An 18,731-nucleotide genomic window follows, 5' to 3' on the forward strand; every position below is an offset into this window, starting at 1 on the left:
TCCTCTACTACTTCATTCAACATTCAGCCTCTTTCCTTTTGCCGTATCTCACTCACACCCTGATTAAGCTGCCCTTCAGACAGCAGCTTCCTATCATTACACCCCAAACCAAATGTCTTACTCTATTATGTTAATATTATTCTTACGCATTTTACAAATAAGGACATTTAAAAGACTCCAAGTCAGCACTGGTTTTCAATCAATAAGCACAGCTACTGCAATCAAAATGCCTGCAAAAGGCGTGCAAAACCTATATAATTGGGAAGATCAAGTACTAGAGAATCACTTATGTTTACACAAAATACTACTTCCTTTGAATATGTCTGTATCAATCCAAGACAAAACCATAAAACCAAAAATACATGACCACATATATTGCACAACTTCCACTTGTTCAGCCTAAAAGCAGTTATTTCAGCTCAAATCCTGCTATCTACTTTTTGAAAATTATTCTATTTTGGACTGATGATTCAAACATCTCTAAGGGCAGAACATAATTTGTATCTACTACTATCCCTTGCAATAGTAAGAACAATTATTTATTAATATGTAATTCTTTCTGCAATCATACTTGTTGCTTAGAAATGAAAGTACTTTGAAACAGTAAAATTTCAAAAACAATACTGACAAAACCACTACCTGATAAAAAGTAGCAAAGGAAGTTTTAAATACAAAAGTGTCATCTCCTATAGTGTTTATTAACACTATATCTCAAAAATGGTAAGATGTCACTTGGTTTTGTTACACCACCTGAAATTTTGTATGTTGAATCTCAGGTGGTAAAAAAAACAAAGACCCTCTTTAAAAAAACCCTGAAACTCCGTAAGTCAACATGGCCTCCAGAGCACATCCTTCTCAAGTCCTCATCTTCAGCCATTTACCAACTTCAAAATACATTTTGAGAAAAAGAGTTTGCTGCTATACCGATGGGGTTGGTTTCCACACGACCTGGAATGCCAAGAGTTTAGTTTTGGAAATATGACAATTCAGAATCTTGAAATCATTTGTCATTTTGGCCATTAAGTTTACCAGAAGAGTTTGAATAAAATAGCAATGAATTCAGGCGAGAACATAAAGACTAAGTATACCTAGAACGCCGTTTTTGATTTTTCCTACTTACACCAATCCTCACTTAGTACTACTGGTTTTTATCTTCATCATATACAAATATATGCAAGTCTGGGAAATATACTTCTAAAAAGATTACAAGCACATAAGGAGTCACAAACAGCCTGCAAATGGCAGTGCTTGCTTTTTGATGTGTTTTGTGTTAGGAGTCACATGAGAAAAAAAAACAATTATATAAGATCTCCCTTACGGACTAAAATACAGTGACATACTTTGGTTATAAGTTAAAAAAAAAATAATGTTTAAGCAAGGACTATTTTTTGCAGAAATTGGCAGAGATCAAATTTTTAATGGATTAGTCTCAAAAATAAATTTAAGGCTTCAAACTAATGAGCACATGCTGGAAAAGCATTTGGGATGTTTAGTGCAGACAAAATAATCCCTACACTGAAAAGATGCGGAAAAATAATTTCATTCAAAACAATTTAACAAGTGAAACCTTCAGCCCTAGTTTTCAGACACAGGAACTGCACATATACTTCATTGTTTCCTCTGAAGACTAACAATCAACTTCAATTTTTTTCCAACCCATGGACCAAACAGGATGAAAAGAAAGGTCTTATTAATTGCCCATCTTCTCAGTCACACACATACAACCTCCATTAATTAAGAAAATACTATAAAATGCATCCTAGCTCACTTTAATGCAATCAGAACTGAAATTCTGCAGCTGGATAATAAGGTAGAAATCACAAGCCTGACAAGCTCAATGACTTTCTGAGAGCCAGATCTCAATCTCAGTTACTAGTTTTTGCATAAAATTATTCCTATTTTTAACTTACGCTTCAATTCAAGATAAAATTGGTACTGTAATTGCAGAGTCTCACTTCTTATATTTCTGCCCTTTAGAATAAAAGGGGAGATACAAAATACAGACACTATTTTGACCATTTGACTTCAGAGGTCTCATTGCTATAGGAGCTCTAATATCATCAAGCTGGAGACTGTCCAAGTTCCTTGAGCATACAAGTAGCTGAATCTCCTAAATTGATGTGCTTTTACGAATCAAAAAAGAAGTACAAAGAATATTAAAATCAATCTTGTATAATAAAAACTTGACACACTGTCTGCCAGCTAACAATGTCCAAATCTTAGTATTCATGCAACAGTTGTAGCCTTTGTATATTATATTCAAAAATTAACACAGTTCTATTAATGCTTCCCAATCAGCTATTTTTCAGGCAACACAGATCAAAGCTGATGTGATATTAATAGTGCAGATACTGGCCAAACCAACTCACTCTATTAAAATAGTAAAGTCTTGCATAAGAAGAAAAAAAAAATAAATTAATTACTTCTCATCCATTCTGCTGCGCATTTTTTTAAGTTTCTGCATAATGCTACTAGTCTCACTGCTGGAGATTGAGATTGGGGAAGGGCTGCGTGTTTCTCCATCAGTTGGAAGTGGGCTAGAACCATGGCTCTGTTTGACGTCATCCTCACTGTGAAGTTCCTGCAATTAAGTGTAAAAAACCCCAAAAGGCAACATTAAAAGTAGGAAGTTATTCTACAATCCTTTTTAGACATTATGTTAATTTAGCTTACTTCTCTCCAGACTACATCAAATACTACTTCAGGTAAGTCTGCCAGCCTGCAGATTTAACTTGAGTATACAACTTCATTTTTATGTGACACAAAGTTTTTTAGTACATGCTTTTCCACCATAATTTAAGTTCTCCCTAGCTGTATGCAGAAAAAACCGCAACAACACCCCAACATCAGAACTGAGTTACCCAAACAGGAAACCAATCCTTTCTATACTACTATTATTCAACTTGTGTCTCCTCAAAATTTTGTGAGGAAGCAGTCACCAAAATCCTGTCTTGCTGTCTTATAAAGCAGATGCAATAAACTTAGTGCAATGACACTAACACTCACACAAGGCAGCAAGTTTTGGGTTTAACACTTACATTTAGTACTTTGGAGTCTGAAAAATAATCAAACAAAATCAGAGCCCAAGAGATCTAAGCAACAAAAAGCCGATATTCCCAAAGTTATCGGTTAAGCTTGAGAGTTAAAACATCATTTACTGCACAGTTAAAACATTTAATAATGCTTTTAAGAAATTAAACACTGCTGAGATAAAGAGGATAAGACCATTTGAGGCAGACAAAACTTTCAAGTGATAGGTCCAATCCAGTAGCTTTCCATTCCTATAAACACTGAAATCAAACACTAGATGCATGGACAAAGAGGGAACACTCCAGCTTCTGTATGAACACTTACTAGTTTGTTTTCTCCTGCAGACTTTAGCTTCTCCTGCAGTTTAATTGTAGTCTGACGTATTCGTTCTATTTCCGCCTGCTGTTTAAGGATCAGCTGTCTTTCCTTCCGAGCAGCTTTGTTAGCCTCTTGAAGACGCTTAATTTCTGCCTTTTATGTATAAAAGATTAAGCATAAGAACTGTGACAGACAACTCTCAAGAACATGCTCTAAAGCTGCCACAGTGTCCTTGCTAGGGGTTTAAAATTACTGCAATTACTGATGAAGCAACTAGCCTGAACTTTAGCAGCAAAGAACAGAAGATCAGTTAAGACTTCCAAGTCCCAACACGTGAGATTACTGATCTAGAAAGACCCTTTAAATCAATGTGTTAAATACCACCAAAATGCAAGTAACACTTGCTGGTAAGAAATACTGCTAGCTTTCTATCCAAAAGCCTGTATGGAAGGTTCTCAATTCTTAGCTTTTACAGTGTCTGAAACATTTAATGGCTACAGAGAGGCTTCAACAGGGTTTTCCTACAGAGCATCAGTTACCTTTTCCTGCTGTAATCTCAGCAGCAGACCACGCTGCCTCTTTCGAATAGGAGGCATTTTATCATCCTCTCCCTTGTCTCGCAAATGCCTGCAAACAGATTGGAAGAAAAGATTAAATAAGAAAAAAGGATATAACAATGAACCACAAGCCTTTTACACTTTAAAGTAAAAAACCAAGATTTACTTTTCCTAATCTGCAGAAGAGTATATGTCTGTAATTAATCACTTGCATGCTCTATAGTGAAATATGTTGTACTGTTTAGTCAGACACACAGTTGAAAGGCCAGTGCAGGTAATACGAGATCTCACATGAATGGGCAGAAGCTCTCAAGAGGTAGTATTCTCACCCTTTGAGAAAGGCAATAGGAAGGACGCTTGGGTCACTACCTCACAATCCTTTGTCAAACCTACATTAACAAGAAATTGGAAGAAAATGCCTGTTGAACAATGGTAGTCTCATGCAGAGAGTGACCATAGAAAAGTATTATTGATTAAATCTGGCCACTACCATACTTGAAGTAGCATTCCCAGCCAAAGCATATGTTAGGTTGAAACAAATTATTAAGTACTACTCATACCCAAATTCACAAAATTTGGCTTGAGTCAACTAAAATGACCTCAGACATCAAGCAAATAAAGGTCTGTTTGACAGTTTTTTATCTTCTTGAATTAAGACTTGTCAAGTAACAGTTGGGAACTACCTTCTCTGACTGACAACAAACATCTGATATTCTACTGTTTCATGACATTCTCTTTGATCAAACCATGCTCAATGTGGTGCATCAAAGTACACTCACAAACTGAATTCTGTTCTTTCCAAACGACAATAACATTTGTATAGATTACTGATGTCAGAAGATCAGTTCAACCATTGATACTTAAAAAGGGAGGGGTGGAAAATGGTCAGTCACCAACAGTGTATATTTAGAGCTCCCTTACTTCTTCTGGTGTTCCAGCCAAGCTAATTCAGCCTTGGTCTTCTCCTTCAGAGCTTTCTCTCGGAGCCGAAGCAGTGAGGACTGATGAGCTGCTCGCATTTCCTCTTCTTTCATGTACTGTCTTACCATCTCCATGGTAAATTTAGAGAAACTATCTTGTCCCCCTGAGAATGGCATGCTTAGCTCCTGGAAGGCAAGAAAAATTTGGCATGATTTAGAGAAATTCCAAGGCTTTTTTCAATTACAAAGTGTGTGTGTGTCTATACAGACATACACAAAAAAACATATTAAAGAAGGGAAGCTGCTCTTATTCTGAGCTTTGTGCAGACCAGCGTTTTCTGCCCTTGGCTGTGTGAAAGTTTTGGGGTGTCCCCTCTTGGGCCAGAGAATCAAAGCATCCTCTTATACTTCCTATCTGTGTGTAGGCATAATAGAAAGATTTAATCCACTGATCTTTTATAACCCACCTCAAAATGTCACAATAGGATAGAGGCATATTTTGTAAGTCAGCGTGCTTGTACAACAGTGACATATTGCATGATTCATGCAACCCTAAGTTTTGAGATGCTCAAAGAACCACAGGGAGGAAAAAAACCTGAAGTTTGCAAACAGAGGTAAGAACAGCTCACCTGAAGCTCATTAGCTTAACAATTTCAGTTCAGTTAATTTACCTTCACTACAGTTGCTCGACCTACCTTGATAGATGACAGAGCTGTTTTGTCTGGGGAAACTTCCTCATCAGAATCATCACGATTACCCCGTTTCTTCTCCAAGTTATTTCTGCGATGACTCTCAGAGGGCAGCAAAGACCGAAAAGACTTTTCTTCGATCTCATCCTCTGTCATGGACTCATCAAATTTCAGGGAATATTCTGTTGCAACAGAAGCAGAATCTGAGGGAGAAACCAGGGAAGCAGTTTTATGCTCAGGTATGTAACATGAATGAGATTTTACTCTGTCTAATCTCAATAAAGTCAGAGGGGCAGGAAAGACAGAGAGAGAACTAATGCAGAATAAAATGGGTGTTCAGAAAATCAAATCATGGAATACCAGGTTGGAAAGGACCTCAAGGATCATCTGGTCCAACCTTTCTTGGAAAAGCATGACCTAGACCAGATGGCCCAGCACCCTGTCCAGCCAAATCTTAAGTGTCCAAGGTTGGGGAGTCCATCACTTCTCTTGGGAGATTATTCCAATGGCTGATTGTTCTCACTGTGAAAAAGTGAGTGACCTGACCTTGAGTTATAGGACATCATGAAATACCATTATCCAGCCTGACAAACCTAACAGACTTCCATAAACAGGTATAAACGCATTTCTGGGCTGCTGAAATACTTAATGTTCAGCTTGCACATTCAGCAAGTGAACTTCCAGCCATAGTTAGCACAACAGAGAGCAGAACAGCCCACACACTCCACCACTCTGATGTGCAGAATTTCAAAGGCTCCAGTCTCACTATGCCACCCTCTCTTACTTCTTAAGAGACTACCAATTCACCTGAGGCTCAGCTTTCTTCACATATATTCCCTCATTTACTTCAGAAACTAATTCTGAAACAGCACCTCCCCTCCCTTCCCCCTTACCACCCTCAGATTCATCACATATGAACACCACAGCTTACCTTTTTCATCTGGCAGTGATAAAATACTATCACTTCGCAAGGAATCATCCACACCAGTACGTGCCTGGTCTTCAATACTGCTAGTTATCTTTTCACGACGGGAAAGCTTTTTCTCGTTCTCCTTAGAAGATGGAACTGAAGGACTCTCTTGGCGGCTGCTGGCACTACTGGGTTATCAAAGAGATAAGGGGTTTTTTTTTAAATGACTTTGCACATTTCAAAGTATTTATATTGCATTACTACTGCACATACCATGATTAACAATGCCAGCAACAATCCACATGCAGAGGGTCTGGGACCTTTTTCAAATACAGCTTGGCTGCTTCAAAATTCCAAGCCTCAACAAGCTGCAGATTGACAGCAGGACTTGCATTTTTATTCCACCTTTGAATCCAAGTGCTTTTTAGGTATGCACACTCTCTACCTGGCAATGAGTGTGGATGATAAACCACTGCAAACATCTCTCCTTACAGTTTTTAAAAGGATAAGCGAGATGGCAATACTGTTTTAAATTAGAAGAACTACAGGGGATATAATCATTCATCTGGACAAGATCACAGAAGGGCTGTGAGAAACTTCATGAGCTCTAACTAGATCAGGTAAGTCAACAGGAAACAAAAAGCTAAAAATCCATTGTTAAACACAGGTGAGATACTGAAAAGTAACACCAGAAATGAGTCAAACCTAAACCTCAGGCAAATAACACCCCATGCGGTTCATGAAAACTCTCAAGCCAGTGCACAGCAGCAGTGATAAAAAGTTCAAAAACTAGAACCTAACAAAACGTTCAGATACACAGAGAACAGAAAAGAAAGTAATGTACATTACAGCAGACAGTTCTACATGTCCCTGCACTGTGTTTTCAGAACATATGCTCCAGTCTCTGTTCTAGTCCATTCCAAAATCACACATAGCAAAATGAGAACGGCACAAAATACAAATATTTAGAACAGGGAAAAAGACTCATATAAACAGAGACCTGAAGGGACTTTTAGGTTACAAAGGTGACACAATAAAAGCATGGAAGTAGGCCACAGCACAGAAATTGGAATAATCTAAGCTCAAAAATTTCTGAAAGCATTTCATCTAACCAAAGTCAAGGCTATGTAGAAGTTCTGAACAGCTGCAAGAACAAAGGATCCCACAATCTCCCTAGAGCCCCAAGTCTAGTGTTTGACCACCTTCACAGTGAGTGTTTTTTCCCTCAGTGACTTTCCCCTTTCTTTAATGTCACCATTGCTTTCTGTCATCTCACCATGCATCTCTAAAAAGAGTCTAACCTTATGTTACTTAACAACCCATGTTTTAAGATACTGCAACTAGATTCCTGCCCCCTTAGCCTTCTCTTTTCTAGGTTAAGTTAGCTCAGTTCCTTTATCCTGTCTTTTACATCATGCACTCCAGCCTCCCCTTGGTGGTTCACCACTAGACTTGTGTCTGTATGCAAATATCTCCTCTTTACTGAGAAGCCCAAAACTGGACACTGTATTCCAGATACAGTCTCACAAGAGTCGAACAGAGTGGAATAACCATTTCCCTTCACCTGCTTGCTAGACTTCTGCTAAATCAGCTGAATGAGAAAGTGAAACTCAATTATTCTTAAGTTACACAAGAGAAAAGCATTCAATTAGAACAAATATAGCAAATTCAAAACTGAAGACATTAACACACTGTGGGCTACAGTGTAGTAGGACTTTTTTAATTAAAGACAAAACCAATTCTGGTAGGCATATAAACCTTCAAGCTCCATAATATGAGACAGGCTTACCTGTTGAAGGTTTAATGCTGACAACCTCTTTTTATAAAAAAATTTGAAGGAAATATCTTTATATTCCTTTGTACTTTAGTTCTTACTTATAGCAAAACCACCCCTGTGTAATCCAAGCCCTTCTTACCTCTGATCATGAACCTTCGATCTTGAGGACTCTGAATAACTATCAAACATTGGCGAGTATGTCTGTTTCGAGTCACCTATCCCCTCTTTACTTTGTGATATGGCACCAGACTCACATTTCCTAAGAAAGCAAAGTGTTTGGCGTAAATCTGTGTTATCTTAAACCAAAGAGGAATATAGTTTACTAGAAGTAGTAACAGCTAAAATTTCTGAAGAGATCACTTAAAGCTTAGACTAGTTAAATCATCCCACAAAACATTTAGGACATCTTTTTCTACACTTCTTATATAAAGGTTCACAGAACTAGTTAATGTCACCATTGCCATATCATACACTATTAAAAGGCAATAAAGATGGAATCTGAATTCTTCTTCAATACTCACTCATTATGACATCTTAAAATTCTCTTCAAGAATAGGTGAAGGAGAACCTAACAAATTTTACTTCCCCCTTCCCAAGATGTGAAACATTAGGCAAAACCTGTTTGTATCAGCTCGGGCTCTCAGTTGTTTCATGAACTCTGAATGATGCTGCCGCTGGTGGTCAAACAAGGTGGTGACTGGAGCAGCTGGAGTGCTGACAGTATCCGTTCGTGCTAACTCAGTCATCTGAGCACAATAAAAAAAAATAAAAAACCAAGGAATACAATAAGCCTATCAGCACCAAAATCTTTTTGAGCGAGAAAAGTAATCCTCACAATCTTACTCATTTATTGAGCAAATATGTAAGATGTGGGTTTAAGATGGCTTGTAATTATAAATGTGTCAATTTTGGATATAGAAGGTACATACTGCTCTGTAAATACATATTCTTTAACTTATGCAGAGTGAAATTATTAATATGAAGCTACAGATATGCAAGATACTACTTACCATATCATTCTAATCATCTTAACCAAACTCTGATCAGTCTAATGATCCCCACATAATACAACATTCCAGACTTCTTATAATTGAAACAAAAAACAAAGCAAATACCTCCCCCCCCAAACAACCTCCAACCACCACCCCCAGAAACACCAGAAACAATGTTTTCATTTGAAAGTGCATTTTGCTCAATAAGCAAAAAATATTCTTTTCACTCCAAAGGAAGCAACAGGTTTAAATTCCAATACCATGCACACTGCCAGGTCTAAAATCAGCAGCATTAAATAAACAATTGCCATAAATTATCCATCTTAATGTATGGCAGTCACTGTGTACTGGACTTATGAAATAAGAGCTTCTTCAGAAACCACAGTAGATAACACTAGTTTTCAGAAGCTTTAGAATTAAATATTTTTCTTACTGTTCAAAGGTCTGCCTCTTGCAGAGCAGGGAAGTCTGGTTCATTTTGAAGGTAGGTATAAGCTGTATTCCAATGATTTTTAATAAATATACAGAGTTTCTTCCGTAATTCTTCAATTAATGTATATAAATTTTATAGAAATAGTGAATGTTTTAAATTGGATTGTCTGCATACATCATCCACTGTCTTAGCCTTCATTAATATGACAATCAACTCTAAGCAAACTGAACTGTATAGCAGCATGCTATATTCTTTTGCATAATACAAGCTTCTAATTGAAAGCAACGCAGAAAATTAACTCTATTCCCTTATACATAAGAAATTATAGGATACGTCCCAAAATATTCCCAGCATATTGGTAACAGCCATTTCCGCTGCTGCATTCCAGTTAAAAATAAATGGTTGTTCAACTGAGTATCTGGAGTCACTTGTAAACGTAGATGGAAAAGCAACTCTGCTAGCCCATCATCACCGACTAGGTCTTCCTCATCAACCTCTCCACTAGCACCTTTTAATCTCAGAGTTTGAATTTAAAGCAAAACAAGAGATTAAAACCCTACACCAAATAAAAGCTCTATTCCTTCTGCCTTGTTTCTTAACTGGTTTCTACCCACTTCAGCTCTATAAGCTACAAATGTTTCTTTGTCTTTATCCAAGACTCCACTACCTTCTATCAGCAACCACTGCGTGCATCCAAGATGCCTGAGCTTTTCTGTGCCTTTAACCTAATCCATTCTTTTTATTAAAAAATTATGTAAAAGTCACATATTTGGCAAAGGCCAGAACAAGTACATCACTGTTATTCTACAGTTCCACTACGCATCACACAAACAGCCTTCCTGAGCACTAACATGTGCATAAGCTGTAAAGAAACATGTTCACATTCATCAGCCTTCTGCATTCCACCCCATGACCCTAATTTGCAGGCACTGCCACTGCTGAACTATGAAGCAGCAAAAGCATTTTTTTGTTACTGTGTTTTTTACCTATGTAGCAGCCGCTACAATTTTGGAGCAAGTAGTATAAAAACTGATAAAATTATATCAAAAACCTGAAAGCTAATAAATATTCCAGATGCCACAAAAGAACAGAGACCCCAAAAAAGAAAACTTCAAACTACCAAGAGTGAAGATCCTTCTTTTTTTTCTCACTTCTATCTTCAAAAGTAAGCAAACTGTTACTTTCCCACTTTTCTGATTTAATTTGCGTATGAAAAAGATACATGATCAATCCCCGATGGAGTGCAACTCTTACAAATTAAAGATGTGTTCACTATCCTCAATCTATCCTGGAAGAACAAACTTCTTAAGAGTTTGCTAACTGGAAGATCTTAAGAATAGTGATCAGGGATTTAGGGCTGCTGACTCTTTAGTAATGATGCCGGAAAAGCTCCTCTAAAGTCCTATCATTTGTTACGTTATGAAGGTGAAGAATTACATTGAACAGAAAATATCCTAGAGGCAAAAAAGTATGCAAAGTACTACTCAGGTTAGAACAGTTTTTTCCTTTCGCTCAGGACCTCACCTCACGGGTCTGGTGAGCTGCATCTGTAGTGAGATGCGCAGTTTCTTCCTGCTTGGCTGGAGCCTTGCATTGGGTCTCCTGTACAGCCTCCTGACGTGCCTGGACAAGATGCTGTAGCGACTCTGCATGGACCTATGCAGAAAACACAGCCAGTTTACCTCTTCAAAGTCTTCTGGCTATAACAACTATACTTTCATTTCTTACAATCTGGTGGAAAAAAGTTTGAAATTGGCTCCTAAGAGTTTTTCAGCTATATTAAACCCCTTCAGCACCTTCACATAGCAGCTTCAAGTTAAGAATACTCGTAGGCATGGATTTACTTACAGCATTTTGCCTCTTACACACTCCACATTTTCTGAAGGGCAGCATTACCTGAGCTGCCTTCTGCCTTGCCTCGTCCAGTTGTCTCTGACTTTCTAAAGCTTCTTGTTCAGCCTTGATTTTTAAGAGAGCTAGGTCCCGTTCATGGCGCTGCTGCTGAGCCTACAAATCAGGAAAACAAGTTTTTAATCATGCAAATTAAACGTAAACACTTTTTGTCTCAGCCTCTAGCTGCAATGACCTCTGAAAGATCTAGATCTTCTCTACTGGTGGTGTCTCTTCTGCTAAAGTAAAATTTCCAGGCTACCAACTGTCCTTCTCCCTTTTCAAGCAAGCAGTAGACAATGCACATGCCCTGTACTTTTCCACTACAGTGTGGAAAGAAAAGAGGATTTAGGAGACCAATTAATTCAACAAACAAGAACAAGCAATCCTGCCAACATAAGGAAATTTCAACCAAAAGTATCCTTTTCATGGTCTAAGACAAATGACCTAGCCTGAACAACTACACGGCATGGCATTGGGACCCGATATCAAACTCTATAAACAATCAAGTTTTTATTTTACTGAAGTATACGACTAAAGCAGTGATTCCAGCTAATGGTATATTAATGACACATGTTTGAGTCATCAGTTCCTTGGTGTCAACTTAGAGTCAGAAAAAGAAGAGACACTAATCCTCAAAAATGGACACTGGCAGAGACACTCTATCAGGAGTATTACAATTTCTCTGCATTGCCAACAAAAGCATAACTCACCCTGATTAATTTTCTTGCAAAATAAAGAAGAAAAGAAGGTTAAGACAAGGAAGTATTTTTCCATTACCTTTAGAATCTGAGCCAAGGAAACACTCTCCTGCTGGGCAAGTGATATGCCTCGTACTCGTTCTACATCTGACAGCTGTCGCACAGACTCCTCAATAGCACTAAGGTAGTTCAATTCTACTGATAAACGATGCTGAAGACCAGCGGGGGAGAAGCGCATACATCCTGCAGGATAAGACTTACTGGTCAACTTCCTTAGACTTTAGTGCCCCACATCAAAAATACAGAAAAAATATAACTACTTTGGGATTACTGTGGTTCTAACAAAAAAAAACCACAACTCACCACTTGCAGAGGCTGCTCCTGCTACAGACCTACTAGCTCCCAGACTCAAGTCGGGGGAGGCTGAATTATGCTTCAGCCCTGAGGCTGTACTTCCAGTAAAGCCAGCAGGTGACTTGACTCTTTCTGCTGTATTGCCTATAGAATCAAACTGCAACATTTTTTGGGAACCTGGAGATGGGGAAGAAGTTGGTGTCTTCTGGGATCTTCCCTTGTCTGAGAAACTGACAGTGAAACAAAAAAAGAAAGGAGTCAATATTCTCCTAAATCCAGCCATTTGATACCACAATGAGGAAGTAACCTAGTTCTTCCACTTACACACACCAAAAAGATCCACATAAAAGGCAGTCTTTTATAGTTTGCACTATAAAGGCCCAGTGTGCCTTTAGGAAATGCCCTCATGAGATGGCTTTTGTACCCATACCCCAGGTTAAGGTTAAGTTTCTAGAGCACTCTACTTTTCCTCCAAGTATTAAACCTAGTTAGTACACACCAAAGAGGAAAAAAACCCAACCAAAACCAAAAACCAAAGCATAGTATCTAACATGTTCTACATGGCCAAACAAGCAGTTTCAATGCCTCCTTGTTAGGAACCTGCCATGACAAAGTCTGGATGCACTCACCTGCATGTGCATTTATATATCTGTTTTGAGAGTCTGAGTGAAGAATTTTGGTTTAGTTACAGAAAATTAGGGCCATATTTTGATAACAGAATACAATGAACAGAATTTTTAGAAAGTGAACAGATTACTACTGGCACATGAATGCAACTGAATGTGGTTAAGTCACTGCCCTGGAGCCAACTCTCTCAACAAAATGCAATGAAACACTTGAACGCCAAACTTGACAAACAATTAGTAAACTACTACGCTTAAACACAAAGACATCAAGTTATTTAAACACACAGAAAATCACCCAGACACTTCTTAAATTTACTATTCAAATTTCCTTTCATACCCAATACTGGATATCAGTGAAAGTCACCAGTATAAGTCAATATCTCTGAACTGCCCTGTACCCACAGAGATGAGAGACCACTCGTTTTATTTGTTGCTTTTTAGAAAAAACTGCAATGGAAACTAAATTGAGTATTCCATAATCATCTTCATGGCACAATTAGCAGAAAATTAGTACTTTTTTCCTTTTTTTCTATACTCTTTTCCAAGGATCAGTTCACCTCTCAGAAAGCATCAACTCACGTAGCTGGATAGGCTTATGAGTATTAGCTGAATACAAGTCTAGCCAAAAAAGTCTGTGGATTCTACTGAAAAGAGCAAGATGACTGCACACACTATTTCCCCCCACCTCACACTTCCTACAGAACATTTATAGAAGTAAAAAAAAAAAAATAAAAAATTGTATTTCACTGCTGAACCTGACATGACAACTATATTGGCCAGTTACCCACACAAAAATAGAGGAACCATCTGGGAAGGAATCACTGTTTTGTATTTTCTCTTACTACAGCCATTTACTTTAGGCTTTGACATTTAAAATACAGAGGGTGGGGAGTGGGGTGGGAAAATGAACTACAAAATATTTTCTGCATTCCCATTTTACTAACATTTGATCATTTCTGTTACTTTTCCTTTGCACATCCAAAGCCACTGCCATTTCTGATAACATGCCATAACACCGTAAGTTTAGTTATATTTGCATACAGTCTTATAAAGTTCATGTTACCTCATCAGGGAGTGTCCAGACAAGTTTTCCAGTGTACTGTCTGTATCTGGGTTCTGTTCATGATCTTTACTAGAAATTCTGCTACTTGATAAGGATTTCTTTGTTGGTTGGGATGCCCTCTCCAATTCAGATAGCACTTTATCTTCTTCCACAGGGAAATGGTGAGAACTTCCATTGAAAGAGTCCAACCCTAAGAAGAAACATCATTGCCAGAAGTTTATGTTTGGAATTCTAAGTATGAATCTCTCACCATCAAGAGCCCCAAAACAGGTAATTGAGAACTTTTTTCCACAATTAAAGAAACCTCCGAGTTAGAAGTTTATAATTCCAACAAGCAAGAAATGTAAATTCGGCAGCTTCCTACAAAAGACTAAGTACTCTTCTGTGTATTGTGTCCACTACCAAGAAAACCGTCACTCACCTTTCAGTTCTGCACGTTACTGTTAATAAAGAAAATACATATTTGACTCTTTGATGTTGATAATCTGAATAAAGCCTAGCTTTCTTTGGGTAAGCTACAGTCAAGTATTGCACTTACGTTCCTTTTTCCCTCTCTTTTTAGAGGAAGCAGACGAGCGAGAAGATGCTGCAGACCGTGGTCCAGATGAATGCTGAGAAGCAAGCTCTGCAGATTGAGGTTCATGAGGAGACTTCCTACTCGCAACTTCTTCCTGAATGTTTGAATTACTGCTGCCAGCAACACTAAAAAGGAGCACATTGACAGTGATTAACTATGGATTTCCAGCTCCCACATTGCATTGTGCACAAGAAATCCACTACACTTTAATTAGACAGATGGCTAAAACTAGACTAATTAGTCCAACTTGAAAAGCATTGATTTTAAGATTAAAAACTATGATAGCTGAGACACTAGTAAAGTTTGACGTGATACTGAACATATTGAAACATGCTTCCAATAATAAGAAACTGTAAAAGATGGGTAACAACCATCCTCTCCAATGCTAAAAACTCTTCAGAACTATTTGACTACAGATCTGAACTTAAGAATGACTCCAAATAAGACTGCATTTTAAATAATCTCTGGGCATACAAGTATCATCAACTCACAGAAACAGCAGTGATTAGACAGGATTTGCAAAAAAATCTAGCAACGCATTACATAACAAAGAATACCAAGAGAAGACCTATTAAGAAGTTTAATCAGAAAGAAAACTTTTTTTGCATTTGTTTTCAGGGTGCAAAATGCCTTTTACCTTCCTTTCTTCTGAGGTAAAGTATTACTAGTATAAAAACAGTACTTGTGACCTTCTCTGAGGTGCCCAGAAGATGTAAATATATCTCAATTCAAAAAAGAAAAAAAAAAAAATACAAGGGGGTCTTAGAAAATTCAGGACCATGACATGAAGTCAGCAGTAACATGGAGAGCCTAGGATTTGCAGTCTTCAAATTTTAGCCTGCAAGAAAGGTTTTAAAAGTTCTTAGATGATTTACCTATCCATTACTAAGCATTACCAAACCCTTACTGAAAGCAATCATAGGTTTTTAAAAATTTTCTGAAGTACTGAAGATATCATTTTCAAATGTTTTTCTTTTTTTTTTTTTTCCAGATTACAAAGACCAACCAATTGAGCTTCATAGCTGCCACACAATATGGAGAACTAATTTTCACCTGACTACAACAGGTAAAAACCTTGCCTAAAGCTACCTGGCCAGACTAAAGAACAACAAAAATTAGACAGAACAGGAAAATTTGACTCCAATTTTTATGTCTTAACCATGCTGGTTGTTACATTAACTGCAAAGGTCCTAAAGTCGTACCTCATCACTTTGACTAGTATTACTGTACAGCGTAACAGAAAAGATATCCAGCATATTGCGAAACAAATACTGCATTAACTACTTTCTGTTGAATTCTGCATTTTGATTTTAACAAGAAGTCTAACGTGCAGCTACCTGAGGTCACGTGCAATCTTTTTGTCTGTTAAAGTGCCACTTTCCTGTGATGAGACAAAGTCATCTTCAGAAGAAACCATGCTCTCTGGAGGGCTCATGGCAGGGAGTAAAGGGTGCAGAAGGGCAGACCCTCCATTCAACCTTTCATCAAACACTAAAACATGGACAAAGAAAGGAAAAAACAAAAATGACACAAAATGACAATGTGCATCAAGCAGGTATTAAAGCTACAGGAATTATAATGCTCCCAACCATGAGTTACAAAGACTTCCTTTCAAACACAAAAACATCAGGAGAAAAATGGTGCAGCTGTCCCATGGCAGTTTTAATGCAACATAGCAAGCACAGCCCTCTTTTTGTAAATTATGAAGTGAATACTCCATTAACACACTCCAGCTAAAACATTCTTGAAGAGCACAGCGCTTGAGTAGAGCCACATGCAGAAAATTTAAATGCAATCATATTTAAGGGAAATAAAATGAAGAAAAAAAAAAAAATCAAGGCAAAAAAAACCCAAGCAAAGATAAAAAGCAATTTCTTAGAAAACACTCCTCAAACTTAGGAACTCAAGGCAAGAGAAACTACTCATAAAATGAAGAATGAATTTGTACAAAAAATTAAAATCAAATTAAGTGTTCTGCATGGGACACTTGTAAAGCATGCCCTAAGACATTAACACTTGAAAGGGCTCATTTAAACAAGAGATTGTCCCTTATTTTCTCAAGATCCAGTATTGTTAGCGAAGTTTTAATTGTTGCACTACTTTGAGGCATTATCAAGTAACTCGTATGAGGAAAGATGCAAAAAAGAAAGACCACATCATTCAGTCACTGAAGCTAGTATAGTAAAGCTATATTCTTGCATAGGAAAGTTTACGGCAACAACAGCATAGTAAAGCTGTTGCATAGCAAGTTTACGGCACTTATGTTTACACCATAAAGTGCTGCATAAAGCATGTTATTTCATCTTTCTGCTTTAACTGAAACAGGGATGGCATCTTATTACAGATGATCTGGACTGCACACATAATAGGAGGATGCACATTCCAAACCAGAGGGTCTGTTCGCATAGTGGAGAGACCATTTCCAAATGCATTCTGGGCAATTTAGATTTAGCATGTAATTCTGGATACAATTAACTTTACATTCATAATTCCGTAACTATGGGCATCCTTAATAAATGTAACCCAGTACATATGAATTAGCTACTAATCTAGAAACACACAGCAATCTAATATAAAAATAATATTCTTCCAGCCCAAAAGCATGGTTTTTTTTTCCTTTTTCTCTTTTTTTCCATAGACAAGGCAGCAAAAGAAGGCAAGGGGAAGTAATTTAACATTCAAAAGTAAAGTGAGAAAGCCTTACACAGATTCATGTTTGAGACATCTAAAAAGCACATTCCTTACCTGTGAAGTATAAAGTGTATGAAATAGTAAAACTAGGAAAACAGGAATTCACAAGAGCTTTGAGAATTTTTTCCATTTTTACCTTTTCCATGAAGTTGGTAACTTTTCGCAAAGATGTTGATGACACTGTGAGGACTTCCCTTCGCCAGTTCCTCCCATGGCCCCTTGCTGTGTGCATCACTTGTCTGAGTGAAAAGTGGCAAATATTTCTCGGCTGCTTTCTGAAACTCCTTTATGGGCTCAAATGCATTTCTATCCCGAATGCAGAAATCCTTCTCCTTTAATGTCTCCAGCATTTTCAGCGGCAACTGTCTGTGCTGCCCTACTTCCTCTTCAGAGAGGCTTCCGTCACTTGGGAGAGGCCCTTCACTGATGGAGTCAATGCTGGACTCATGAGGAATTACAGCTTTGTTCAGAGTGTAAGCCTGGTTTTCATGCCCAAGGGAGTCTGTCTGTCTCTTACATAAATGTCCTGGCATCCCTTCATGCCTGTTAGCAGCAGGGGACCTCATTCCAAGGCTGACTACATCAGCATGAGGCCTGATAGAGTCAGGGAGCTTTTTAAATTCACTAAGGTTGCCTGCACCAGGAAGGCTGTCATCAAAGGCTGTATGAGACATACAGGTACCCAACATTTTTTGAATCCTGGCTGAAATAGCATCTTCATTTTCCTCTCTCACAGGAGGACTCACAGCCTTTGCCCACCGCCCATCATCCTGTTTTTCTTGCATGAATTCATGGTCCGAGTTCCACATGGTACCATAATTGATGCCAGCCCCAGCCAACTTTTTGGCTTCACTTTCAATCCTGCTAGAAAGTGAAGCAGCTGTAGCTTTCAAAGCTTCAATCCGATCTAATTTGCTCTTATATTGATTAGCAGTAGGTTTCACTAAGAGGTTTTGCTGTGCTGCAGTTGAATTCAGGTACAGCTGAGGCATCAAGGTCAGTGATCCCATGGGTGCAGCATGTTTCCTCTTGCCTGCCATCATGGCATCACATTCCTTTGACAAAATATCCATCTGCTCCAGACTCCAGTGTTGGGAGCAAGGGCCTCCACTTGAGCCCATGAGCATTGATGGGTGAGAGAGCTGCACTCTTGGGCTCAACCTGTCTGGCTGTATCCATGGAGGCTCCATCAAATCAGTCCTG

General features: G+C 38.1%; 1 protein-coding gene across 5 annotated transcripts in view; it reads right to left on the reverse strand.

Moving 5' to 3' along the window:
* CEP350 (centrosomal protein 350) overlaps nucleotides 1-18,731 on the reverse strand; it is a 74,297-nt gene that overhangs the window by 27,239 nt on the left and 28,327 nt on the right. For 3 of the 5 annotated variants that reach the window (XM_062602373.1, XM_062602378.1, XM_062602372.1), the window contains exons 12-27: nucleotides 17,665-18,728; nucleotides 16,175-16,328; nucleotides 14,799-14,962; nucleotides 14,261-14,450; nucleotides 12,581-12,801; nucleotides 12,297-12,460; nucleotides 11,523-11,633; nucleotides 11,151-11,282; nucleotides 8,820-8,947; nucleotides 8,341-8,460; nucleotides 6,446-6,612; nucleotides 5,521-5,717; nucleotides 4,827-5,011; nucleotides 3,888-3,975; nucleotides 3,355-3,501; nucleotides 2,424-2,581 (exon numbers count right to left, since the gene is read on the reverse strand). In XM_062602373.1, coding sequence (XP_062458357.1) covers nucleotides 2,424-2,581; nucleotides 3,355-3,501; nucleotides 3,888-3,975; nucleotides 4,827-5,011; nucleotides 5,521-5,717; nucleotides 6,446-6,612; nucleotides 8,341-8,460; nucleotides 8,820-8,947; nucleotides 11,151-11,282; nucleotides 11,523-11,633; nucleotides 12,297-12,460; nucleotides 12,581-12,801; nucleotides 14,261-14,450; nucleotides 14,799-14,962; nucleotides 16,175-16,328; nucleotides 17,665-18,728 — 3,390 coding nt within the window. The remainder of the gene's footprint in view (nucleotides 1-2,423; nucleotides 2,582-3,354; nucleotides 3,502-3,887; nucleotides 3,976-4,826; nucleotides 5,012-5,520; nucleotides 5,718-6,445; nucleotides 6,613-8,340; nucleotides 8,461-8,819; nucleotides 8,948-11,150; nucleotides 11,283-11,522; nucleotides 11,634-12,296; nucleotides 12,461-12,580; nucleotides 12,802-14,260; nucleotides 14,451-14,798; nucleotides 14,963-16,174; nucleotides 16,329-17,664; nucleotides 18,729-18,731) is intronic. The other 2 variants (XM_062602374.1, XM_062602377.1) reach the window with 2 other exon arrangements.

This window comes from Pezoporus occidentalis, unplaced genomic scaffold (assembly GCF_034315485.1).
Source record: "Pezoporus occidentalis ecotype Australia unplaced genomic scaffold, CSIRO_AGI_Poc_V1 ctg76, whole genome shotgun sequence".
In the NCBI taxonomy this organism is placed as follows: domain Eukaryota; kingdom Metazoa; phylum Chordata; class Aves; order Psittaciformes; family Psittacidae; genus Pezoporus; species Pezoporus occidentalis.